Genomic DNA, 26,840 nt, shown 5'->3' on the forward strand with positions numbered 1-26,840 from the left:
CTTCCCAATTAGAAGAATCAAAATTAAATACCATCATTTGTATTCTATTGTAATTGGGTACAGATGTCTTATCAAATTATTTGGGACACTAAATAGGATGATGTGGATAACTATTTACTAGCCATATGTCTGCCTGACATGACAAGGTATTGTTTGGTCAAATTAGCACCAAGCATGATATGTAGAACATACAAATCCAATTCCTACTGCATACAGGGAAGCCTGTATGCAGCTTGGAGCAGAACAAGCCAAGTGACCATGGTGTTGGGTGCTGGGATTTCATCAAAATCTGGCAGGATAGATTCCCTATCATTGAACAAATAGTCCTCACCTTACTGACCATTCAAAATTACAACAGACCCCAAAATAGCTACTTATAACCCAGATTTAAAGTTCCAATCCCCTGTGATAGCATAACCACATTTTGAGTGCTTGACAACTAGGTTGCATTCATAGCCTTTTGTGGTGCCAACTGATGTTTACTTCTGATAGTGAACAAAGGGTTCACTTAATGACTGAAGGTTCACTGAATGACCATGGCATTTGCTTTATGACAACCACATTTTCTTGACAGCTGCTGCAGAAAAGGCTGTAATATTGTGTGCAGTCATAGTGTGACCCACTTATCAACTGTCACCACTTACAATTGAAATTGTAGGCTCAATTACAGTTGTAAGTTGAGGACTACCTTCGCTATACAATATATTGCACCTAAACTGGATTCCCAGGAAAATATTAAAAAAAGAGATTTGGAAGCATGGAAAGTCCGACTACAATGTAAAACAATGCAGAAATCTACTGCAATCCCCGTTTTAATGTGTCTGGAGTTCCTTCTATCAATGACAACCATATTTGGAACCACTATTTCGGTTCACTTTAGGATTTCAAAAGCAAATAGCTCAGCAGCTCCAACTAGAAGTCCCCAGTTTCTGAGGAATATTGTATTTTTAGAGTTGATAGGAAGGCAAAAAGTTGGTAGTCAGGATATACAATTAAATCTCTCCTGGATCTTTTTGATGTACCAGATCCTTATCCATGCAAGTTTTCCACTAACAGGGGGTTTTAGACTAGAATCAACTGGATGCCAGTCACCAAGTTTGTTTATTCTCCTTTTTAATGGTACTATTAAGTGGATTGTTTCATCCTCCTGCAATCTCTCCCTAAATTGCTGTCCTCCAGATGGAAAAAGGCTCAAAGACCAGGAGTGGTACTAACACTTGCTGGAGAACTGGCATTTGTGATTCTACCATTTCTTTGGCACAATAGATTTGGAAAGGCAGAGCTGGAAGAAAATGTAAAGAAAACCTAGAAGAAGAAAATATATAAATCTATCCCGTGGAAATCAACAAGACCCAAAAATGTTTATTCCAGGAGAATACCCAAAGGCAGCAGGGTACAGACCCCAAAATAAGCTGGCCTAGATATATTCAGAGACATGAACTAAGCTGGTTGCTCAAGACCAAATTTACTGCTAATTGCTAGGACTGACCTGAAATTAAAAAAGAAAGAAAGAAATATGCAAGACAGAGAAAAATATCCTGTTTCAGTTGTCTCTTCAAAAAAACGAGGTCGTCAGACTGCCAATCAAGATATCTTCAACTCAACCAAAACACACTCAACAGAATAACAAAATTAGTATCTCCTTGTGTATTTATAAATGGACATATACCATCACTCTGCTAAACAAATAATTCCATCAACACTGTCAGACTAATTACTGAATCTGCACTACTATTAATCTTCTCATAGTTCCCATCACCAATCTCTTTCCACTTATGACTGTATGACTATAACTTGTTGCTGGCAATCCTTATGATTTATATTGATATATTGACCATCAATTGTGTTGTAAATGTTGTACCTTGATGAAGGTATCTTTTCTTTTATGTACACTGAGAGCATATGCACCAAGACAAATTCCTTGTGTGTCCAATCACACTTGGCCAATAAAATTCTATTCTATTCTATTCTATTCTATTCTACAAAGAGGCACACATAGGCACATATTGAAGCACATCCACTTAATAAAAGTTGTTAGACTTTTAGGTGATACTTTTAAAAGTATTTTAGGGACAGAGCAGCTCCTTTTAAAGCACTTGTGGTTTTTAAAAAAAGTTCAACAGGCTTCTGTGTTTGTTTGAAGAATGATTTTCCAGCATACACTTCCTTTAAACAGAAGAAGTTGTTTTTGTGCTATAGGCAAAAAAAAATCAGTAGGGACATCAAAAGTCAGACAAAGCTGCTGTGAAAGGTTTTTAAATCTTAGGCTATTGAAAATCACCCCCATAAAAACTGTCAAGTTTTTTTTTCTTTCTTTTCTTTTTCTTTCTTTCTTTCTTTCTTTCTTTTTTGCTAAGCAGGCTTTGCTCATTGCTTCATCTTTATTGCTGCTTGGGTTTTTATCTGCAAAACAGGTGCTCTGCCTATGTCTGGAAAGACAAAAGTTCTACCCCCACCATAATCTGAAGGGATTGGAAGAAGGAAGGGAAACCAAGACGAGTCAAACCTTCGGACTTCCTTTGAAGGCAACAAATGTCCACTTAGCTTCCATGCCAATTTACAAATGATCTCTCGCTTCTGAGAATCTCATGTGGCGATGCTCCCTCAGAATCTTCACAGCAGCAGGAACATCTGGTATAATTATTTGAAAGCACAAAGAGCCCCAAAATAGCCTGCCTCCAAAAATTTATTTAGGTTGCTTACAAAGAATCTTTCCTCTATGACAAATGACTTTATTACAAAGTATGTTGACTCTATATAACACTTTTCACTAAACCATTTTGCGCCTTAGTTTTGGGTTAGCATGATGTGTGACTTATTTATTTATTTATTTTATTTATTTGTCAAGCATGTACAAGATAACAGATATAAGTATAAACATGATTATGAATACAGAAAATGGGTAGGAATAAATGGGGACAGTAGGACAGGGATGGTAGGCACGATGGTGCGCTTATGCACGCCCCTTATAGACCTCTTAGGAATGGGGTGAGGTCAACAGCAGACAGTCTAAGGTTAAAGTTATGGGGGTTTGGGGATGTAACAACAGAGTCAGGTAGTGCATTCCAGGCATTGACCACTCTGTTGCTGAAGTTGTATTTACCTGCAATCGAGTTTGGAGCAGTTCACTTTAAGTTTGTATCTATTGTGTGCTTGGGTATTGTTGCGGTTGAAGCTGAAGTAGTCATTGATAGGTAGGACGCTGTAGCAGATAATTTTGTGTACTACATTTACATCAGACCGAAAGCGGCGTAGTTTGAAGTTGTCTTAAGCCCAAAATTTCAAGCCTGGTGGCATAAGGGATTCTGTTATGAGCAGAGTCCACCATACCAACTCAGCATTCTGAACAAATCACTTTTTTTTTAAGAATTAAAAAAAATCCATATTCCCCTTCCCCAATGATCTTCCACAGAAGAAAATCAGGAAGGGTTGTATGTCTCTCAAAGAGTTAATCACTATTCCTCTCTGCAATCTGGAAGACAAAAAAAAAAGGGATATGACTTCCAACTTGTGACCAAACTCTTGTGTTTTCTTTCCCAACTCACTCCCCTTGCACAAAATCTTCCTTCCTCCTGAATCAAAGCCACAAAGTCACACCCAGTTGAGGGTGGTAAACTACGGGTAGTCCTTGACTTAAACCATTTATTTAGTAATCATTCAAAGTTACAATGGCACTGAATAAAGTGACATGATCATTTTTCTCACTTATGATTGTTGCAGCGTCCCCAGGGTCATGTGATCAAAATTCGGACGCTTGGCAATTAGTTCATATTTATGACAATGGCAGTGTCCTGGGGTCATGTGATCAGGTTTGGGGACCTTCTGACATAGAAAATCAATGGGGAAGCCAGATTCACTTAACAGCTGTGTTACTACAGTGAGTCACTTTGTCAACTGTGGCAAGAAAGATGATAAAATGGGGAAATTCAATTCAATTAATTTTTATTACAGTCATAGACCAGCATTACAAATAAAAAGCATCTGAAACAATTATAGTAATGTGAAGAACCTACATTTTATTTCGATGAGTTTGAAAAACAAACAAACAAACAAATCCTGAGACAAATAGATGTTGACCACAAATCTCCCGCAAATAAAAACACTCAAGAGCAGAAACCTTAAAGACCAGAAATAAAAATTTACACAAACGGTCATTTTTCTCCTTTTCCTTCTTTTCCGGGCCAGCAATATTTTTTTTTTCCTTTTTGGCAACTTGATCTCTCCCTTGAAACTGAAGCTAATCTTTCCCCATTGCCAAAATTAAAAGGAATGTCATTCTATTTAACTTCCCACCACCAACAGCAAGAAAAAATTGAAAGAGTGATGCCAAATGACTCCCATTACTTACAAAATGACTTAATTTCCCCTTTTAGCTATCACTGGTTTCCTAGGTTTGAATAGCCCAAACTTGGACAAAACCTTTATCTTCCTATTCTCTCTATGGTTCACGGAGAGGGAGATGGGATCAGAGGGAGGGGAAACCCTCTATTGACAATCATGTGACTTCCTTCCCTGAAGAGGGTGTACTTTATTTGGGGGGGGGGTTTCACCGTAACTGGAAAGTACGAAGAAGAAGAAGAAACAAAGCCACCACTCTTTCACAAAAGGGGAGACAATCCCTCCTAAAGCAAGGCTCAGATAAAAGTCCTAAACAGAACTCTCTTGCCAAAAAACGTTTCCTTGCAAATGGAGGGAAAAGAGAGACAGCATGTTTACTTGAGGGAGGGGTTGTTATTTCTCAGGCAGCTTTTCACCACCAACATTCCAGAGCCACAAGCTTGACAGCCATGAAGCCTGCTGGATGCTAAAATTATCCTATAAATACAGGCTTCTCCTGGTTTCTTCAAAGGAGCATCCAAACTCCCCCTTCAAGGAAAGCCATGCAGGGTGCCTATCAGGAATCTGCAGCCTCACCCAGCTTGAGATGAGAAGTTCATTTTGGCCTACAGGGTGGCAAAGAAAATGAGACTTCTCAAGAGGCCCCACAGATCATTAGAGTGTGGCTAAGGCACCAGGCTAGAATGCAAGAGACCATGAATTCAAGTCGGGCCTTATCCAGGAAAGCCATCTGGGAGACTTGGGCTAATCACCAGGTGACTGTGAGTTCTAGTTCCATCTTAGGCATGGAAAATGCCTGGGTGAGTTTGGAGCAATCACCAGAGGGCTGTGAATTCTAGTCCCAACTTAGGGACTGGGTGACTTTGGGCCAATCACTAGGAGTCCTTAGGCAGCATGAAAGCCAGCTGAGTGACCTTGGGCAACTCACCAGGAGATTGTGAGTTCTAGTTTCATTTTAGGTGTGAAAGCTGGCTGGGTGACTTTGGGCCCCAATTTCTGAAGAATATTATATTTTTAGAGTTGATAGGAGGCTTTGCTTCTAGGAGACTATTCAGGAAGAGAAGGACTAACTACAAATAATCTTTAGATTAGATGAAAGCCCCCTCCCATCAATTCAGCTTCTGGTATAGCTTTGTATTGAGAACTAGGAAACTATAGCTTGGCAAGAAATATCTTGCTGGTTTGTTTATCCAGCAGTCGCCCCTTTTCCAAATTATATAAATGCATCCTGTCTGGGTAATGGACTGAGTAGTGACACAAAAATCAATAAATAATTCCAGTTTAGAGGTGGCTGACTGATGTTCCAAGTTGCTGCCCATGCTGTGGCTTGACTCTCAACGGAGCTGTCAGTCAGTTTTCAGAGCCGTGGACATATTTCTGTCTCCAGAGCACTTCTAAGAGTGACACTCTCAACCCCAGCTTCCTCTATGGAAGTATTTGTTGCTCAAAGATTTGGGGATAGCGGAGACTGAAGCAATAATTAGACGCGAAATGCTGTTCTTGTGTGACGGGTTGTTTAAGGAAGTCTTTCTTGGCTCTCCTCCTGGAAATAAAGGGATTATGCAGGGACCAGTTCTGGGCATCCATTTAAGAAGGATGCAGACAAAAACGGGAATTCTCCAGAGGACTCCGGAATGATCAAGGGACTGGCAGTGAAATCTTATGAGGAGAAATGGAGGGAAGTGAATATGCTCAGTCTTAACAAAAGAAGGCTTGTAGGGATCTAAGATCATTCTTCAAATATCTGTTGGGATGTCTCTCACACACGGACACATGCACACACACATACACACACACACACACAGACAGACAGATGGAAAACTCTTTTATGTTGTCCTGAAGTGCAGGATGAGAGCCACTTTGATGTGGTGATTAATGTACCAGCTAGAAACTGGGAGACTGGGAGTTCTAGGCCTGTTTCAGGCACAAAGCCCACTGGGTCATTTGGTCTCAGCCGGGTGTCAGATCAGACATAACTCGTTTAACAACTGCCTTGCTGAACAATGGAAATTCTGGTTCCGATTATGGTCATAAGTCGAGGACAACCTGTAAGATCAATTTGACACTTCAACCAATTATTGAAAGAGACATTGAACTCTGCTTCAGTGGATGTGTTCAGGTAGAGGTTGGAAATAGTCATTTGGGTTTTCACTGAAATTCTGGCGCTGAACTGTGTGGGTTAAACTCAGTGGTCCCTTCCAATTCTGCAATTCTTTGATTCTATGAAGTAGACAAGCTTCTGGAAACAAGGCATAGGACAGGAGACACCAAAGTGGTTCTGACAAATGCTATTTCCTTCTTGAGGCTTCCTCCTGATGGAGGCATAGTGAGGCTGGAGTCAAAATGGCTGGAAAGTTGCAAGAAACCATGAGTTGAGAAGAGTCTCTCCCCATTAATGCCAACCCCATGAATGAGGGTACTTTTGAAGGCCAGTTCTTGTATTTGCATTGATGGAAAAGTGCACAGGGTGAGGCAGTAGAAATAGAGGGCTGGAGCCAGATAATGACAGCACCTAAGGCAGGGGTCTCCAACCTTGGCAACTTTAAGACTTGTGGACTTCAACTCCCAGAGTTCCTCAGCCAGCAAAGCTTTCTATCTGAGGAACTCTGGGAGTTGAAGTCCACAAGTCTTAAAGTTGCCAAGGCTTGGAGACCCCTGACCTAAGGGACTCTATCAGCAGCCCCACATCTAAGGGCCTCTTGAAATCTCCCACCAGACACCACCCTTGCTTTATTTTTCCACTCAAGGAATCTATTAAAATAGAATTAATTAATTCTACATCTATAAATGTCATTCCAGCGATGGCTTTTCTGGAATACTCCTCTTAATTTTCACATTTAAAACCTAGATAAAAGCTTCCCTGTCCAGTCGTGTCCAACTCTAGGACATGGTCTTCATCTCTTGTGTTTTGGCTGAGGGAGCCAGCATTGTCCATAGACAATTTCCATGGTCATGTGGCCAGCATAGCTATATATGCCAAAGGCGCAAGGAACACTGTTACCTCCCCACCAAAGTGGTACCTATTTATCTACTTGCATTTGCATGCTTTCAAACTGCTAGGTGTGCAGGAATTGGGGCAAGTAAATGGGAACTCACCCCATTGTGCAGAGCTTGGGTCTTGAACCCAGGCTGTCGGGTCTCTATCTGACAAGTTCAACATCTTTAACCACTGAGCCATTGTACCTATATTCAAACTTTGGTGGACGGGGGGAGGGGGGAAATAAACCTTGATAATGGTAAGAATGATTCTAGTCCTAAACATCTCCACACATGGAAAGCAGAATTGCAGCAGTACAGTTTTTGAGCAGATTGCTACAAATTTGGTTGCCCTGCCCACTTCCCCTGGACCTAAAAATATTCGTGGCCTTTTCTAACTGCCACTTAACGGCATTTCAACTAAGCATTAGTCTCCAATCTGTGCCAGCAAAACCACCTGGCAAAGCCTAAAAAATGGTTCCATTCCATCCGTCGCCATCTTCATAAGATGCTACCTGCAACTGCTGACTCCTTTCTAATGGAGCAAAGCTGGCTGAGGAATTCTGAGAGTTGAGGTCCACAAGTCTTAAAGTTGCCAAGGTTGGAGACTCCTGTAATGGAGGGTGCTTGGGCCATTTACCTGGGGCCGAATCCATCCTTTAATGGAAAAGTAGCAGAAAATCCATTTGCGCCAGAAGGAGGAGGGGGAGGCAGAAGTCGGGCTGCTTGCTAATTGCTACCAGCCAAATATTTTCTCCTTCCCCTATTCTGAAGTGCACAAAAAAGAAGGAATGGGATGGAAAGCAGGAGGAGATGAACCCTTAAACCATGCCCAATAATCCGTTTCTACCGCCAACAAAAGGCCATTCTGCTCCCGTCCCTCACTCCACCTTTGAGATGCTGCTCGCTCAAGCCCTTCTTCCTCTCTTGATTTAAAGGCTTGCTCCCCCCGCTGGGAGCTCCTCTTTGACCTCGCCTCCTTTAAATCCCTCATGCAGACACAACGCGCGATGCCTCCGAGTCTTTCATTAAAAGCAACAGCTAAGATGCAGCTGAAAGATAGGGAGGCTCCGAGCATGAGAGCAGCTTTGGATTAGCAGCACGCTCGGCTGTTAGGCATTTAAGCCGAGAAAAGGAATTGAAGATTTTTTTTTTCAGCCTCTTCCTGTTTTTTTTAAAAGGAAGCAGCTCAGCTACTTCTTTAGCATCTCCATGAAAAACGCTGGGTTTCAATACGATGCACAGGTGGTTCTCGACTTACAACCATTTGTGTAGCGACTGAAGATATAACAGCACTGAAAAATGAGTTGCAACTAGTTCTCAAACTTACAACCTTCACGGCATCCTCAGGGCCACACGATTAAAATTTGGGTGTTTATAATTGAAAACCTTTTTTTTTGTTTCCCTTTCTTTAGTAAATAGAATAGAATAGAATAGAATAGAATTTTATTGACCAAGTGTGATTGGACACACAAGGAATTTGTCTTGGTGCATATGCTCTCAGTGTACATAAAAGAAAAGATACGTTCATCAAGGTACAACATTTACAACACAATTGATGATCAATATAAATCATAAGGATTGCCAGCAACAAGTTATAGTCATACAGTCATAAGTGGAAGGAGATTGGTGATGGGAGCTATGAAACGATTAATATATGTCTATGTGTGATAAATATATGTGTGATAAATATATGTCTATGTGTGATTAACTATGAATAAGAGAATGTACATTTTTAATATATTTATAAGAAATAAAATAAAAAACTTTTTTACAAAAAAAATAAAATAAAATTTGGGCACTTGGCAATCGGTAGGTATTTCTGACAGCTGCAGCATCTTTTGCCTTTACTTTAACAGTGCACACTATTCTTGTTATATACCATATAAGGAGTGTGCGATAGTTTTCACTCAGGTCCTCCAAAAAGGCGGGAAAATACTTGAATCTCATTGGCTAAACTGTCTGGCAGCCCTCTATATAAAGAGGACACTGCCAGCCTAGCATTCTGTTGGGTCGTACTGGTCTACAAATAAAGAGCTGTTGTTACTGAAAGAGCTGTGTCCGTCTCTTCCATCATCGGATCTAACAATTCTTAAGGTTTCTTTTTCCACAGGCTAACAATAAAGAGGGAGAGGAATTAAATAGATTAGTAAAGAAATCCAAAGAGGCAGCATAGTTTCCTGCCATTTTGAAATGAGGACAAAGGAAAGGTATAGTCTGAACCAGGGGTGGGTTCTACTTATCTTTACTACCAGTTCGTATCGTTCTCGTGTGCGCGCTCTTCTGCACATGCGCAGATCACTTTTGATGATGTTCAGGTCAGTGGGTGGAGCCTCCCACCAGTTTTACTACCGGTTCTCTGGAACCGGTCCGAACCAGGGGCAACCCACCACTGGTCTGAACCCTAAAAGAGACATATTAGTTAAATCAATCTCCTTTTTAAAATTAGTTAAAAAGCTAATTAAATAAAATTCTTCCATTAAGCACCTTACCCACTGCTCATTCCTGAAACTTCTGGACCAGTCCATCTCCTCTGATTACTTAATTTTGTCTTGGTCCACTTCATTCCTCCCCTCTCTTAGCTAATGTACCCCAAGAAATACTGAAGATAGCCCCCAACAACAACCTGTGTGGCGTGTGATCTTTTCATCTTTTCTCTTTAGCTCAAAAGCCCCCTTGCCATTTCTTGAAGAAGAAATGGAAGCAAAGTCCTGCCAGGTGAACCAGAAAAACTCCCAGATGCGAGGAAGCTGGAAAACAAGCCCTTGTAATTTTTGCCATGTGTCTGCAAAGCTGCCATCCGAGAGTTGAATCAGCTTAGTGGCCACGAAATTTTCTGCCAGAAGTCTACAGAATTCTATAGATCATGCTGGCTGGGGAATTCTGAGAGGTGAAGTCCACAAGTCTTAAGATTGCCAAAGTTGGATACCAATGCTATAGAAATTCATGCACATATAACAGATCAACAAGCAGGCTGACTGTGCCTCAGGGTGCAAAATGAGCTGTTGAATTGCTCAGCACCCCCTTGAAATATGCTAAAGAGTGAGGCCATTTTTCTGTGCAGCTACCACCCTGCTGCTAAGATGTAATAGTCTAAGCTGGAATGGTGGAGCATTTGCAAAGTTAATGCACAGCTAAGGAAATGTTATGCAAATAGTTATGTATCAGGAGGGATAAGCAACCCAATTTCCATAGATTTCCAATGTGGCTTTCATGGCAGTGGATCCTAAAGCTTTGCATTCTACACCATAACAGATCAGATTAGGGTTTTCAATCAATGGACACTGCCAAGCATAGCGAGGAAAGAGCTATTTTGAATTATGCAGGCCTTTTGCTCAAAGTCATTTTTCCATCCTGGAAAGTCTATTAGAGAAAGCATCAAAAATGCTATTTAGATATAGAATGCGTCCTGTTAAGGGTACAAATAAGGATGAGCAGATTGTTCAAGGCCAGGAACAAATCATTCCCCCAAAATTTCAAAGTTCTGGATCAGAATTTCCAGAGTATGCTGATCTAATCATTCAGGTAGAGGTGAAACAGGAAATCTTCCATAATTTACTCTCAGACTGACCACCTTCAGAATGGTCATATCATCATGGTCCAGAGCTGGGGTAACAAACTCAAGGTCCTTTGGGCTGGAGCCGGCCCGCAAATCTGGCCTGTGGGGCTGGCCTGGAAATAACGAAGGACCGGCCCACGGTGCCTCTGGTAGCCAAAACAGGGCACGAGATGCCACACAAGTCCCCCCATACTCCGTTTTCAGCCTCCTGCAGCACTCTGCCAACCAAAATGGGTTGCGGGGTGGCTCGCACAGCCCTCCACCCCCAGTGCCCCATTTTGGCCGGCAGGGTGCTGTAGGAGACGTCCATCCCGTCTCCCCCCTCTCCCCTGCCCAGCCCATGGAGGAGAACTGCAATGCTGATCCAGCCCTCAAAGAAATCCAGTTTGACACCCCTGGTCCAGAGGAATGGTGAAATGTTTTTGGAGTATGTTAAGAATCAATGGAGGGTGCAGTGTCCTATTGGTTAAGAAAGACACTGGGCTTGTTGACGGAAAGGGTGGCAGTTTGAGACCCAAGCACCACATGATGGGGTGAGCTCCCATCCTGCCCAGCTCCTGCCAACCTAGCAGTTTGAAAGCATGCAAATGTGAGTGCAGAAATAGGTACCACTTTGATGGGATGGTAAAAGCATTCTGTGGACCTTGGTGTACAGTCATGATGGCCATATGACCACAGAAGCATCTTCGGACAAAGCTGGCTCCTTTAGCTAGCAAAGAGAGATGAGCACGACCCCCTAGAATCGGACACGACTGGACAGGGGAAACCTTTACATATTTTTTTTTAAGAATAAGCAGTGCTGCTGAATGGAGGCTGAGATGACATTTATTATGTTTTGTGATTTGCTCTTTCTACCATGTTTTCCCGAAAATAAGACCCTGTATTATAATTTTTTGAACCCTGAAATAAGCGCTTGGCCTTATTGCCATATGCTCAAAAGCCCGATTGGGCTTACTATCAGGGGATGTCTTATTTTAGGGGAAACAGGGTATTGTAACAGTTATTTTATGACTAGGCAACTTGTCCACACTGTGGGAAAAATCTATGGGACAGGGACAATTCCATAGAGAAAACAGACATTTCCAAATGTGGGGGGAAAGGCAATCAACACTTAGTGTTTTAAGAAGCAGGATTGGCACTGAGAATAACAGCCTCTCAGTTTCACTTTCTGTAAGTAACTTGCTTCCATAATTATATAGTATAGAACAAGAAAGAAAGATCACTTAAGGTGTAAAACGGCTGTACAGGTAACTTTCAATGTACAACCACAGTTAGTACCAGAAACCCCATGTTAAAGCATGGATTGATTAAGCACATTTATGGAATAAACCACAACGAGATTTGCAAAACAGAGGCTTTGCATAATTCATGAACATTTGACCTAAGTCCAACATGCAAATCTAGCCAAGGACTTCTTGTTTTGTCTTCTCATAGCTCTCTGCATCCACTGTCTGCCAATCTAAAGGACTGTTTCATTCAATGTGAAGCAAGTTGACTTTTTAGAATATAAAACATAGAATAATAAGGTTGGAAGGGACCTTGGAGACATCTAGTCATTGGCATTCCAGATTTTCCTTGGGGTTGATGGGATGGTACATGTCATCATAGAAAGAAAAACAGAATAACAGAATTGGAGGGGACTCCAGAGATCCTCCAGTCCAACTGCCTGCCCGAGCAGGAAACTCAATACCATTTCAGACAAATGGATGTCCACTGTGAATAAGAACATTTATTCAGAGATTCTCTGATGGCGTTTCACAGTGGCAATGTTAGAAAATTCTACAAAGGAGGCCCCGCCTTTGGAAAACCTGCCCATCTATTTTAAGTTTACTTTACTCATCAGAAAACAATTTAATTTTGATAGCTTTATTTTGGCCATAACCTCTTGTCAACCCCAATGACAGCCACAAAGCAGCCTAAGATTCTTCTAGCACAGAAACACAACCCACAATCTCACACACATTTGATGGCATTATATGAAGTTCAGCTCAGGAGATGCCTGTAAATATTAGTGACTCCAAGTGCTTAGCAGAGCTAGCATCTCATTTCCCTCGCTTGTGGCATTTGGCCTTGTCTTAAAGGAAGGCCATCATTTTTCTTGTGTCGCTTTCCGCAGACCTGAAGGCTTTTTCACAAGGTTTGTTTGTTGATCTTTGTCTCTATCAAACCATTAGCAAGACAATGGGCTGAGAGCACCTTGGACAGCCTTGCAGGAGATGGGCTCTGAGGTCAGGGTAGATAAATAACCAAAATGGATTTTACCCCCATCCCTAAGGCACCCACTCAGGTTGAAAGAGCTGGCCAGGAATGCAGTTGGACAGGTTGCCAGAAAGAGTTTATCAGAACTGAATGGACCTATGAATTGAGGACATTTGTTAGACGTTTGTTTGTTAGACGTTTGTTTGTTAGCTTCTTCTCCAGAAAGATTACACTACTAACCAGAGCATACAAAACATTTGCTAGACCAATTCTCGAATACAGCTCGCCTGTCTGGAACCCACACTTCATTTCGGACATTAATACAATTGAGCGTGTCCAGAAATATTTCACAAGAAGAGTTCTCCACTCCTCTGATCACAACAAAATACCTTATGCCACCAGACTTGAAATCCTGGGTTTAGAAAATTTAGAACTCCGTTGCCTTCGGCATGACCTGAGTATAACTCATAAAATCATCTGCTACAATGTCCTTCCTGTCGAAGACTACTTCAGCTTCAATCGCAACAATACATGAGCACACAATAGATTTAAACTTAATGTGAACTGCTCCAATCTTGATTGTAGAAAATATGACTTCAGTAACAGAGTTGTTAATGCCTGGAATGCACTACCTGACTCTGTGGTCTCTTCCCAAAATCCCCAAAGTTTAAGCTTTAACCAAAATATCCAGAATAAAAAGAAGAACCTTGACTTGCTGGCATAGAACTGGGCATGTCATACAAGATGTCTACTGGACCACTTTTCGTAAGCAGAACCAATGCTACAGGATAAACCACACAACTGATTACAGCACACAGTAGCAATAGCACTTAGACTTATATACCTCTCTGCATAGTGCTTTGCAACACTCTCTATAAGCAGTTCACAGAGTCAGCATACTGCCCCCAATAATCTGGGTCCTCATTTTACTGACCTCAGAATGATGGAAGGCTGAGTCAACCTTGAACTGGTCTGGATCGAACTCCTGGCAGTGAGCAGTCAGTTAGCCTGCAATACTAAATTCCAACCACTACGCCACCCCACGGATCTTTTACCCTCCACTCCCCATTGTTTACAATGCTGAGTTTCATTGCATTTTTGTCCTAAAACATTTCCAAGATTAAATTACATATTCTCCAACTTTTACATAAAATTACAATCTGCACAGAGTGGGGCCATCCAGGAAAACTAAAAGGGACAGACAAGAGGGTTTGTCTACACAGTGAATTGCCAAGTGTAGAATTGGCTGGCAACTTAATGAGGTTCAAAACAGAATTGGACAAACTGATGGAAGCTATTAACCATGATGGTTGTATGCCAGGAGTTGGCAGCATAGAAGCTATGGGCAGCAGGGTACCCATGGTACATTTACATAGTACTTTGAGAGTCTGCCTGTTTCTCAATTTCATCAGTCTATGGTCCAGAGGCATCTGGTTGAATGTTATAAGTTGTTGATATCTAGCAGTTTTTTTAAACACTAAAGATAAACAATAGTTTTGCAGTGATGCTTTACGATATGCATATGACATAGGTCTTGTCAATGAGATGCCAGGGACTGAATCAGGATCCTGTCCCATACAACTCAACCATGCAGTATTGCTTCATTCCTACTTCTGTTCTTCTGCCTCCAAGCCTTCTGAAGCATTCCAAAAACCTTCAGCGAGAAGCTCCTTTAGCCAAATTATGTAGGCTGCCTCCTTATATAGGCTTGATCTAAGATATGTTTCCAGAGAAGAATGACAGATTGAAAATGGCTCTATTAAAAGCATAGCCAACAAATATGTCAAAGAAGAAAGAACTGGCAAAACCTCTTTGGACAAAGGACAAAATCTCTATGGACAAAGGAGAGGAACAGAAATCACCCTCAAGTGCTCCAGACACTTGTATCTCATGAAAAGACTGCAAGACATTGGCTAGAGTCGTAACCCTCTGATTGTGGGGTTGCTGCAATGGTTGTAAGTGTGATGATTGATCATAAGTCACTTTTTTTTTCAGCACCATCATAACTTTGGTCATTAAGCAAATGGTTGTAAGTTGATAGTTAACTGTATGTCTTTTTTTCCTGTTCTATTCTTTATGCCTTTCCTGATTTTTTCTCTTTGGACCTTTTTATTTTTCTTTTAGTTTGTAAAATATAATCTTTAATGAATTTACTTGGGGGGAAAAAGGATTACATCTAAGATATAAAAATTGGATGCCTCTTCTGGATGTTTGACACCTTCAGACCATGCAAATTGCAAACGCAAAGGGATTCTGGGAGCAGTAGTTCAAAACATCTGAAGAGGTACAAGCAAAATTATAAAGTCTTCACTGGAAAGAAACATCTTATTACATCCAACCTCAAGGCAACCAAGTATGGGCATCGTGACAGGAAAACAGTCAACCTGCTTTCCTGTCATCCCAAATCCACCCAGGTCAGGGTGGGCAGTGAAGAAAGATAGAAACAGTGCAAAATGGACTGATGTCATATCTTGTTTCCTTTTTTTCTCTCATTTGACTTCTTGCATATCTCATATTGCTAAGCAAACAGCTCCCAATCCCCACAAAGATGAGATTAGTTCTCTTTTCTTCCTAGTTTGGGCTTTCTTACTTTCAATCAGTGCAGAACGGTGCAGCCGGTAGGGGAGGCGGCATTTGAAGGAAACTGGAGCAAGAGAAGAGAACAAAGGAGAGACGGGCAGCAGAACAGAAAACCTGTCACTCTCACATCTCCAGCCAGATGTTTTATAGCACATAAGTGAAAAGAAAACTATTTTGAAAAGGATAGGGAGCTAGTCCTCCGGGATACGTTCTTCTTTCCATATACACACAGCAGTAAGAAGGACTGTAAAATGAAGTTTTTGTAGCCAGGGGCTGTCCTGATCCCCCCCCTCCCACAAAAGAATCAATTTTTGGAGTGGCTGAGAGCTAGCATAATCATGATAGCATCATGGTATTATCTCCAGAGGGGGCTGGTGAAATTTTCAGCCCTTTATCCTCATTTTTTTAAAAGGAGTTAATGCATTTTATCTCTTTCTGCTAAAAATGACAGAAAATCATGCTGGTAGGATGCGGCTCTTTGCCACTCAATTTCAGAGACATTATCTTGAGGATGGGTGGGGGGAGGGCACAAGCCATGGAAAAGGAGGATGTATCTGAGCCACAGGTTGCTCCATCTTGGGGAAAGCTCCTTTTTAGAAGACAAAACCCATGCTTCTTTACGGCACACTGCAATCTCCAAGGAATTGTCTTGAGCTACATATAATGAATGGTTGCAGGAACTAGGTATATCTAGTTTAATGAAAAGAAGGACTGGGGCAATAGTGTTCCGATATTTGAGGGGCTGTCACGAAGAAGAGGGGATCAACCTATTTTCCAAAGCACTTGAACAAGAAGCAACAGATGGAAACTAAGCAAGGAGAGAAACAACCTGGAACTAAGGAGAAATTTCCTGACAGTTAGAATAATTAATCAGTGGAACAACTTGCCTCCAGAAGTTGTGAATCCCCCAACACTGGAAGTTTTTAAAAAGAGATTGGACAATCATTTGCCTGAAATGGTACATGGTTTCCTGCCTGAGTAGGAATTCGAATTACCTCCAAACTCCTCCCCCTCAGCTCTATTATTCTGTTCTATTATTCTGAGCTTTTGATTCCTTATTTTAAGTTCAGTTCAGTTTCAACAAGGAAGGAAAGATGCTGAAACGGAATCTCAGTAATTCTGTGTGTGGGATAGAATAGAATAAAAGAGTTGGAAGGGACCTTAGAGGTCGTCTAGTCCAACCCCATGCCCAGGCAGGAAACCTTACACCAGTTCAGACAAATGGTTATCCAACATCTTCTTTAAAACTTCCAGTGTTGGAGCATTCACAACTTCTGGAGGCAAGTCGTTCCACTGATTACCGTATATACTCGAGTATAAGCCGACCCGAATATAAGCCGAGGCACCTAATTTTACCACAAAAAACTGGGAAAAACTATTGACTCGAGTATAAGCCGAGGCCCCTAATTTTACCACAAAAACTGGGAAAAACTATTGACTCGAGTATAAGCCGAGGGTGGGAAATGAGGCAGCTACTGGTCAATGTAAAAAATAAAGATAGAGCCAAGTAAAATAACATGAATATTTATTTGAACGAAAAACAATAAAAGTGCAAAAGGGGGAAGGAGGATTCCCAGCTCTAAACAAAGGGAAATCCCGGAATGCCAGCGAAGGCGGTGCTCGCTCCTCCTCCCTTGCTCAAAAGCCCCAACATGATATTGGAATTGGATGCCATTATATACCTGCTGAGGGATAATTTGAATAACTTGAAAGATATAAAAGCTCTAAACATATTTGTTTAAAAATCTAAAATCTATACTTAAAATAAATGAATATAAAGTAATAAAGTTCTTTAAAGTTGTAATTCACTTTGCTGCTGAAAAAGAAAGGAAGCTTAACACCTTAAATGGTATTTATTAACTGAAATATCATCAAATCAAATATATAATGAGGTATATTATAATGACCTTTGTTTTCAGAAAGAAGCATGATGGAAGTTTTTCAATAAAGGGGGAAATATAGAAAAAACTTAGTGTCATGCTCATATATCATCTTTACAGATGTTGTTAACACTATACTATGGCAGCATATGATGGTACAATGTTTCAATCAATTTCAGGATGAAAACTCATCAATGAGGAGGAGGAGTATAATTTATTAACCTTGTATGATATCAGTTTCTCAAGGACTCTAGAAGGACCCGAGGAAGAAATCTCTGCCCCCTCCCCACTTTCCCTTTCCAACCCAGCCTTCCAAGGGGACCCGAGAGGAAGAAATCTCTGCCCCCTCCCACTTTCCTTTCCAACCCAGCCTTCCAAGGGGACCTTTGAGGGAGAAATCTCTGCCCCCTCCCCACTTTCCCTTTCCAAGGCAGCCTTCCAAGAGGACCTCTCGAAAAGAGCGAAAGCTTTCTCCTGGTCGTTTTACCACCACCATACCCTCCACGCCGGCCATCCTAGGCTGGGTTAGAAACAAGGAGGGGGAAGTTCAAGGACCACATCGATGGCACGAGCTCAGATTGCCGGCTGGGGATGATGGGCGCTGCAGTGCGATCTCGGGAGAGACTAGGGGGGAAGAAAGAATGACTGTTTCCCCACACCCTAGGATTGGGGAAAACATTGACCCCCCCCCCTTAGTTGCGGGAGAAGGGGTGCGGCTCAAAGCGGTCGCCTCCATCCATCAATCCATCCTTCCTTCCTTCCTTCCTTCCATCCTTTTTTTTTTTCCCAGCGAGCGGTGCGTGTGTGTGACATGCAAGCAAGACGTCTCACGGGGCATGTGAACTGGGTATGTCTAGTTTAGGGGTGACATGATAGGAACATTCCAATATCTCAGGGCTGCCACAAAGAAGGGGAATCAAACTATTCTCCAAAGCACCTGAGGGCAGGACAAGAAGCATGGGTGGAAACTAATCAAGGAGAGAAGCAACCTAGAACTAAGGAGAAATTTCCTGACAGTTAGAACAATTAACCAGTGGAACAACTTGCCTCCAGAAGTTGTGAATGCTCTAACACTGGAAGTTTTAAGAAGATATTGGATAAGCATTTGAAGTGGTATAAGGTTTCATGTAAGCAGGGTTAGACTAGAAGACCTCCAAGGTCCCTTCCAACTCTATTATTCTGTTTTTTGTTCTGTTTTCTTTCTAATCTATCTATCTATCTATCTATCTATCTATCTATCTATCTATCTATCTATCTATCTATCTATCTATCTATCTATCTAATTAGCTAGCTAGCTAGCTATCATTATCTCGCTCAAAAGACAAAACCTAAACACGAAGTTGTAGCTGAATAGCCCTACATAATTTAGCTTTTTCCAAGCTGGTGATTTCCAAAGGCTTTGAAATGCGACTTTCCTCATCCTCTGCCAGGATAAGCTGATGTGCTCAGAAGGCTGGGAATGGTGGCATTTCCTACATTTCTTGTGGGCAGAAGGTGGACCCCTATGTTTCCTTGAAAACACCTCCCAATATTTATTAGAGTGACTTCTCCCCAGAAGAAAGGTGCAGCGCTGTTTAACAATCCCGTCAGCTAAATCCTATCGAGTCAAAGGCCAGTCAATGGGGCTAGGATGAATTCTGGGTCACCAGGGACCCTTTTTGTGCCCGTTCCCCAACCAGGGCGGGCCAAGCAGCCGCTCTTTAGCGGCTCTGGAATGGATGTTGAGGTAACCCAAGAGGCAGCCTCTTTTCAACTCCCCGCCTTTTTAAACGCGTCCTGCCGGGCGGCGACAGGGACGCGGACACCAAAAGCGGCGCCTGCTCTTCTCCGCTTTTATTTTATTTTAGTATTCAATCGGCAGCAGAGGCTCGAGCCTTCTGGGGCGCCGGGAAAAGGAGCCGAGGAGCTGCAGCAACGTTGCAAGAGAGCCGAAAAGAGGGGTGGGGGGGGGAGAGAAGCAAAAAAGAAGAAGAAGCAGCAAGCTTTCCAGCCGACTTCGGTGTGGCGCGAGAATCCGATCCACCGCCTCCTTCCCCCGGCCGACAGGGCTGAACTGCCGCGCTGCACCACCACTTCCCAAAACAGATTTCCAGACTTGGAAGCAGCCCGCCACGAAAGGAGGAGGAGGAGGAGGAGGAGGAGGAGGAAGCGAAGGCGAGCGCCGGCTGCTCCTGCTGCTGTTTCGCGCTCTCCGCCCCCTTCCAGCGCCTTGACGCAGAGCGAGAGAGAGCAGAGAAAGGAACCGCGCCGTCCGACCGGCTGTGTGTGTGTTTGTGGTGGGGCCCTCGTCCCAGCCCCCCCCCCCCTCGCTCCCTTCCCCTCTCCGGAGCGGGGGCTGATCTTAGAAGCCGCGCTGTCCCGGCGGGGCCGTCGCCTCCTCCCCTTCCCCCACGCTCGCTCCTCTTGCACGCCCCTCAACCCCCCCATCCCCCACCCTCTCCGCGCGTGAAGGTCACCTCCTCCCTCTTCCAGGCGGCGGCGGCGGCGGCTCCGAGCGGAGCGCCACAGCCGGCAGCTCCGCTTCCCTCCCACCTTCCTCCTTGCTAAAGGGCCAAAGTCGGCTCCCCCGCCCGCGCGGACCCGAGCCAAGCGGTCCCAGTCCAGCCGAACGGTGAAAGCGACATGCCGAGCGCCACTCCGCTTTCACCGCTCGCTGACTGCGATCGCTTGGCTCGGGTCCGCAGTAACTCCCGCCAGGCTGTGCCGCGAAGAAACCATTTAAAAGCCCAACTTCTGAAGCACGGAGGGAGAAGAAAGAAAGCCCTGGCGGGGCTTTTAAATGGTTTCTTCGCGGCACAGCCTGGCGGAGTTACTGCGGACCCGAGCCAAGCGGTCCCAGTCCAGCCGAACGGTGAAAGCGGAGCGGCGCCGCATGTCGCTTTCACCGCTCGCTGGACTGCGACCGCTTGGCTCGGGTCCGCAGTAACTCCCGCCAGGCTGTGCCGCCAAGAAACCATTTAAAAGCCCAACTTCTGAAGCACGGAGGAGAAGAAAGAAAGCCTGGCGGGCTTTTAAATGGTTTCTTCGCTGCACAGCCTGGCGGAGTTACTGCGGACCCGAGCCAAGCCGGTCCCAGTCCAGCCGAACGGTGAAAGCGGAGCGCGCCGGCATGTCGCCACCGCTCGCTGGACTGGGACCGGCTTGGCTCAGGTCCGCGCGGCGAACTGCTCAGCCTTGGGCAAATCCCGCGGGACGATCTCGCCGCCTCTTTGGCGTCTCCTGTGCGGGGTTCCCGAAGTACATCAAGACGTAGACCCGAGTATAAGCCGAGGGGACGTTTTTCAGCACAAAAAACGTGCTGAAAAACTCGGCTTATACTCGAGTATATACGGTAATTGTTCTAACTGTCAGGAAATTTCTCCTTAGTTCCAGGTTGCTTCTCTCCTTGATTAGTTTCTATCCGTTGCTTCTTGTTCTGGTGCTTTGGAGAATAGCTTGACTCCTTCTTCTTTGTGACAGCCCCTGAGATATTGGAACACTGCTATCATGTCTCCCCTAGTCCTTCTTTTCATTAAACTAGACATACCCAGTTCCTGCAACCGTTCTTCATATGTTTTCTCATCAAAGTAGAGATCGAAGTAAAATCTAGACGATGTTCAAGCAACAAAAATTAATGAATTAAATTGACTTATGTGACTGTTCATCTCATAGATGCACCCCTGGACAGCTAACAACACATTAAAAACAAAGCAAAACACAATATCAATGAAATGTAGGAAGACACTCTAAAACTCTCAGTAAGAACAAAGCCAGTAAGCACCCATCAATACGAGAACATCTGATCTCACAGGCCATTAAACCTTCATCTAACCTGCTAAAGAAATAAAACTGTAAGATATGTAAAAATCGATTCATGGCAGACAGAAAACTGTAATTTTGGTTAAACTAAGCTAACAAGCTTTTGGACTCGTGCTGGAGTCTGACAGCTTGCAAGACTAACCTCTGGTCCCGGTGGCCAACCCAGATAAGATCCTTCAACATTATCCAGGGACAAATATATTTGCCTTCATTCATGAGACCAAGCTAACCTTTTCCCTTTATTCCTTATACCAAACTCATGCAACCAAGATGGTCAGAAGCTCAAACTTCTACTGAAAAGCAGAAGCATACCACAATCTCCAGGAACTGAAAACAGTATCTTAGAATCTTCCAGCTAAATTGTTATTACAGGCAGCATAGGAATATCAAGATCTGTAATCCCAAATGCATCTAGAAGATACATATTTGTGAAGGAGACCGTATGGTTCACAGTCAGCCTTAAAGGATAGTACATATATACATGTGCTTAGCAGACAGAAAGGGTCAAGCAATTTTGAAGTACATATTAAAAAGCAAAGAAAAGTAGGTACCAGTATTAGTTCTGATGCCAAGATTGAACTTTTCAATACTGTCGATCATTCTTCCCAGTCTTGGTACTTTCTAGATTCATAGCTTTCCACTTCCAAATTTTCAGCAATGACTGTAAAATCTGAAAGCTAAAGTCCAGAAATCTAAAGGATGTCCATGATAGAGAATGATGCTTTTGTACTGCAAGCAAAGCAGTAACCATACAATACTATAATTGTCAGGCCTGGAAGTCATCTTTTGCATTGGGCCTTCAGGCCTGACATATTTACTGCTGTGGGAAATAGGGAAAGGGGATTGTATGGAACATGGGTGATATATAGTCATAATAACATTCTTTTCCCAGAGAGTCAAGGACATCCTGCCCTGCACCTGGAATGGTGTGACTGGGAGGCCTCTCCCGTTGGGATGGTGCATTGATTGGACCATGTGATGGGCATGTGGGTGCAGGGGGAAGGGACCTGGACTTTCTTTTGGGTGGGGAAAACCTGGAAGCTTTCAGATTCAGGTTTTCCCAGATGCGCCATTATGACAACTCTAATAAAATGGAACTTTGAGGAACTCCAAGCCTCGGAGTCTTCTTTCGTTGGGGGTGTTACTTGGAACCCTGACATTAATTAGATTATCACGGTTTAATCTTGGGTCTACTGTTGGGCTGTATTATAGTTTAAAAAGCCTAGAGTAGTTGGTGAATTCCTAAAGCTATATTATTGCTGAAACTACAACAACAGTAAACCTGATCAAACTCTCTACAACCAATTCCATGTCAAACCAGAAATAAATATTTAACATCCACAAGATGGGTTCATGTGGCATTGAAACACAAAAAGATACTGCCAAGCTCAGCTTCAAGGTTTGCAAATTAGATAGCTAGAAAGATACTTCCAATTTTTTATATTTATATCTATATCTAACAACTCCCCAAGAGAGCTGAATGGTTCAGTGAAGATTAAGCAGCTCTGGAATGTTGAGTGACACTTCTGGGAGAAAACAGAAAAGAAAAGGAGAGAAGAGAATGAAGTTTCCTAGAGAAGAATATTGAGCAACTGCCAAAAAATTTGAAGAGCAATTCTCCTGCTGGGTGAGGCTATGTGCAACATTTTATAGATTCTCTTGTATTTGGGCACATGAGTAAATTTCGACAAATATATTGTTCAAAGCCTAAAATTCTTCAGCTTAATGTAAAAAAAAAAACCCATCCAGTTCCCAAAATGCTTTATTCTAACATCCAGATATATAACGTAGCTTCTTTCTAATGAAATGGGAAATTGCAAAGCTACAATTAAGCAGCCTTCTAAATACATCTGAAGACTACCACAAGATTATCCCTCAAAATCCAGATCTGGTGCACACAATGTGTAACCCAAGTTCAAGGTTACTCCTTACCAACCCATAACTCCTCACTTATGTCAAACTAACAAAGCAGGACATCCAATGTATCCAAGTCATCATGTTCAGACAAAAAAAATCTACTTACTGGCTACCTCCAGGGAGGCATTCCTGCTGACAGCCTCACCCAGATAGTTTCTAGCGACACAAACATAAATGCCTTCATCCGGTTTACTCCTCCGTCCATGGACGATGCGCAGGAAGAAGAGAGAGCCACTGGGCAGCAGCATGCGATGAGACCGGGGATCTTCCTTGTCCGTTTCCACTCGCTCACCATCTTTGTACCACTCAATGATGGGCGTGGGCCGCCCTTCAGCTTTGCAGTTGAGTGTTGCTGGTTCCCCCTTAGACACAATGAGGTCAGATGGATGCTCTATTATCCGTGGAGATGAATCTTCAAGGCGAGGACGAGAAGCTGAGGTTCAAGAAGTAGAAAAAGAAAGTGTTAACTCAGGAGGAGATCAGGAAGGCCCCAAAACAAGGAAGAGAACCAACTGAGGGATTTATGGAGATTTTCAGTCATCCAGGTCATGGTTGTCCCAAAGTTGCTTTTTGAAAAGGCAACTGGACTTTTTGTGTTTTTTCTCTTGAAGATGTTGTGCTTCTCATCCAATAATCATCTTGGATGAGTCAGAACTAAAGATGCTTCTTGGATGAGAAGTGAAACATCTTCAAGAGAAAAACGTCCAGTTGCCTTTTCAAAAAGCACCTTTGGGACAATTGTGGGATTGTGGTCTGCTTTAGATTCTATGACAAACCATGGTTTAACTGCTAGAGACATGCATTTTCTCACTCCCCCACGTCAGGGCAAGTTCCATCTTTCATTTCTTTCAGGTTAGAGAATTCTTTTATCAACTATTATGGCTTTAAGCACAACTAGGGAAATTAATACTTTATAATATCCCAAAACATCTTGAGAAAATAGAAAACCAGCCGTAAAGCAATGGAATGAAATGTGGGAAGGATAAACACAATGGCCTTCAAACAGGTATATATTTTGTCATCTAGGAACAAGATAGGATATGGCTGTATAAAAAGCAATGATGAAGAACGGTTGCAGGAACTCGGTATGTCTAGTTTAATGAAAAGAAGGACTAGAGGAGATATGATAGCAGTGTTCCAATATCTCAGGGGTTGCCACAAAGAAGAGGGAGTCAAGCTATTCTCCAAAGCACCTGAAGACAGAACAAGAAGCAATGGGTGGAAACTAATCAAGGAGAAAAGCAACTTAGAACTAAGGAGAAATTTCCTGACAGTTAGAACAATCAATAAGTGGAACAACTTGCCTGCAGAAATTGTGAATGCTCCAACACTGGAAATTTTTAAGAAAATGTTGGATAACCATTTGTCTGAAATGGTGTAGGGTTTCCTGCCTCAGCAGGGGATTGGACTAGGAGACCTCCAAGGTCCCTTCCAACTCTGTTATGTTATGTTATGATGGTCAACTTGTAGAATGTGTAAAGAATGTTGCAGTTGGGATATTTTCAGCCTGGAGAAGATTGGGGGTAAACATGACATCCTTCTTCAAATATCTAAAGACCCAGGGCAAGAAGCAATCAGAGAGATAAAGATCAGAAAGGCCTTTCACAAAGATTATGGCTTTATTAAAGACATCTTGCCAACTCTCTGCTTTAGTTAATCAATGGGAATTGAGACCTCTCTTTCAGAAGAAAACAAAAACGTATTTCTAGATGAAAAATGGTGCTTCACAACAGGCACAAAGTCAGAAGAGACTTTAAGATAAACAGCAACAGCCCCAAGATTTGCACATGTCAGCCCTCCACGGCAAACCAGACAGGAAACATGACTAGATGAGCTAATTGTACTTTATTGTAAGGTTACTATCAGGCACAAAAAATTGGGACCATCAGATAAGCTGCAGCATAGAATATTTATTTGAGCCTACACAAAAGAATGTGGTCAACTAAAGTTCAATACTAAATTTATACCACATATGGGTTAACAGGATTCAGGAGGGGTTGGATTTGGAGTGTTTATGGGAACGCAACAACTCTAAGCTGATGACATATTTAATTCCACCTCCCCCAGTTCTCCCTGCTCTTCAGCTCCATTAATAGAATTTTGCAAGTCTGAAGGTACAAATCTCCATCGCCACTTTTAACTGCTTAAGTCCTTCCTAAATTTCTGTCTCTGATCATTAAACCACTAAAAGCTCCTGCTTCTCTTCTCTGATTATTTCCTAGGCAGCATCTCTTCTCCACATCGTTCCTTAAATCATTTCCTCATGCCAATAGAGTACCTTTTAAAAGAAATTAACTCAAAAATTAATTATCCAGTCTATCGATTGGTAGATGAAATGTTAATGTCTTAGCAAAAGGAGAGAGAACTTTGGGCTCAGGTTACTTAGGTTATGGCTAGGAAAAAGCACTGATATTTCGCTTCCCTTTATCAATCGGATGCAAACTGGGTGCCTACCACACTCAACCTGGAATTTTAATTTTGACCTAGATCTCCTATTTCCAAATTTACTCATGACTTCACATTTGGCCTTAGGGCCATTATCAGCTTACTTTTCTACTTACCAATTTTTGTAAGAATCACTATTGGTGATTCTTTGGCCTTAGGGCCGTTATCAGCTTACTTTTTTACTTACTAATTTTTATTAGAATCACTATTGGCTATATCTTGGGGCAAAAATCACCACTTTTCCCTCATTCCTGACTAAAGGGATAGAGACTAAACTAGGGGTCTCCAACCTTGGCAGCTTTAAGACTTGTGGACTTCAACTCCCAGAATTCCTCAGGCTTTGCTGGCTGAGGAACTCTGGGAGTTGAAGTCCACAAATCTTAAAACTGCCAAGGTTGGAGACCCCTGGACTAAACAATATAGACTAATTTACATCAAATCAATTTATTTATCTAACTTCACAAAAAAATAACCCACCTCCTCACCACACCTTTTCTTTAACATGCTAGAACAATCCCACTCTGTGTCATACAGACAAGACAAAGAGAAGCCTCCTCAAAAATCTGTTTTAAAGCTAGGATTTTATGGTTGGTATGCCTTAATTTGTTGATCATATTTGTGGTTTTTTTTTTTTAATTTTGTACATCCTCCAGAGAAACCATATGAATCACTCCCTCAACAAAATAAAATTGTGCCAGAGTTCCCAAACATGCCACCAGTAAGGCAACGGGCCAAACACTGGGAAGGAGCATACATTTCTATTTGCCATGAATCCAAAATACAGTGCCTAATTTGTGCCAAAGGAAAAGAAACCCCTTGACCCCAGACGAAGCTTAAAAGCCAGAATCCCAGCTGAGCCTGGAACATATATAGACACACACACAAAAAAAAGATGCCATCATTTGAGACACCAGGGAGACCTGTTATCTGCAGGCTGCAGTGATCAATAGCCTTGAAACCCTAAACTCTGATAAGCGCTAGGATTATTGATTAATTCACCTATCACAGCAGTGATCTCACACATGTCAGCTAGGACAGAACCTTTTAACTGTTGCTTGCTTACCCAGAAAAGAATTCTGGATATTTGTTCTGGTCACCGGGTATAGGCAGATGTTTTTAGCTGTATGTGTGGGTGTGCATGTGTACGC

The 26,840-nt window shown here is 42.5% G+C and overlaps 1 protein-coding gene across 1 annotated transcript in view; it reads right to left on the minus strand.

The window, feature by feature from the left end:
• The window catches only part of ROBO3 (roundabout guidance receptor 3), a 226,396-nt gene that overhangs the window by 162,521 nt on the left and 37,035 nt on the right, over positions 1-26,840 (minus strand). Inside the window, exon 2 of the mRNA XM_058194558.1 lies at positions 23,354-23,680. Coding sequence (XP_058050541.1) covers positions 23,354-23,680 — 327 coding nt within the window. The remainder of the gene's footprint in view (positions 1-23,353; positions 23,681-26,840) is intronic.

Source organism: Ahaetulla prasina, chromosome 9 (genome assembly GCF_028640845.1).
Source record: "Ahaetulla prasina isolate Xishuangbanna chromosome 9, ASM2864084v1, whole genome shotgun sequence".
Classification (NCBI taxonomy): domain Eukaryota; kingdom Metazoa; phylum Chordata; class Lepidosauria; order Squamata; family Colubridae; genus Ahaetulla; species Ahaetulla prasina.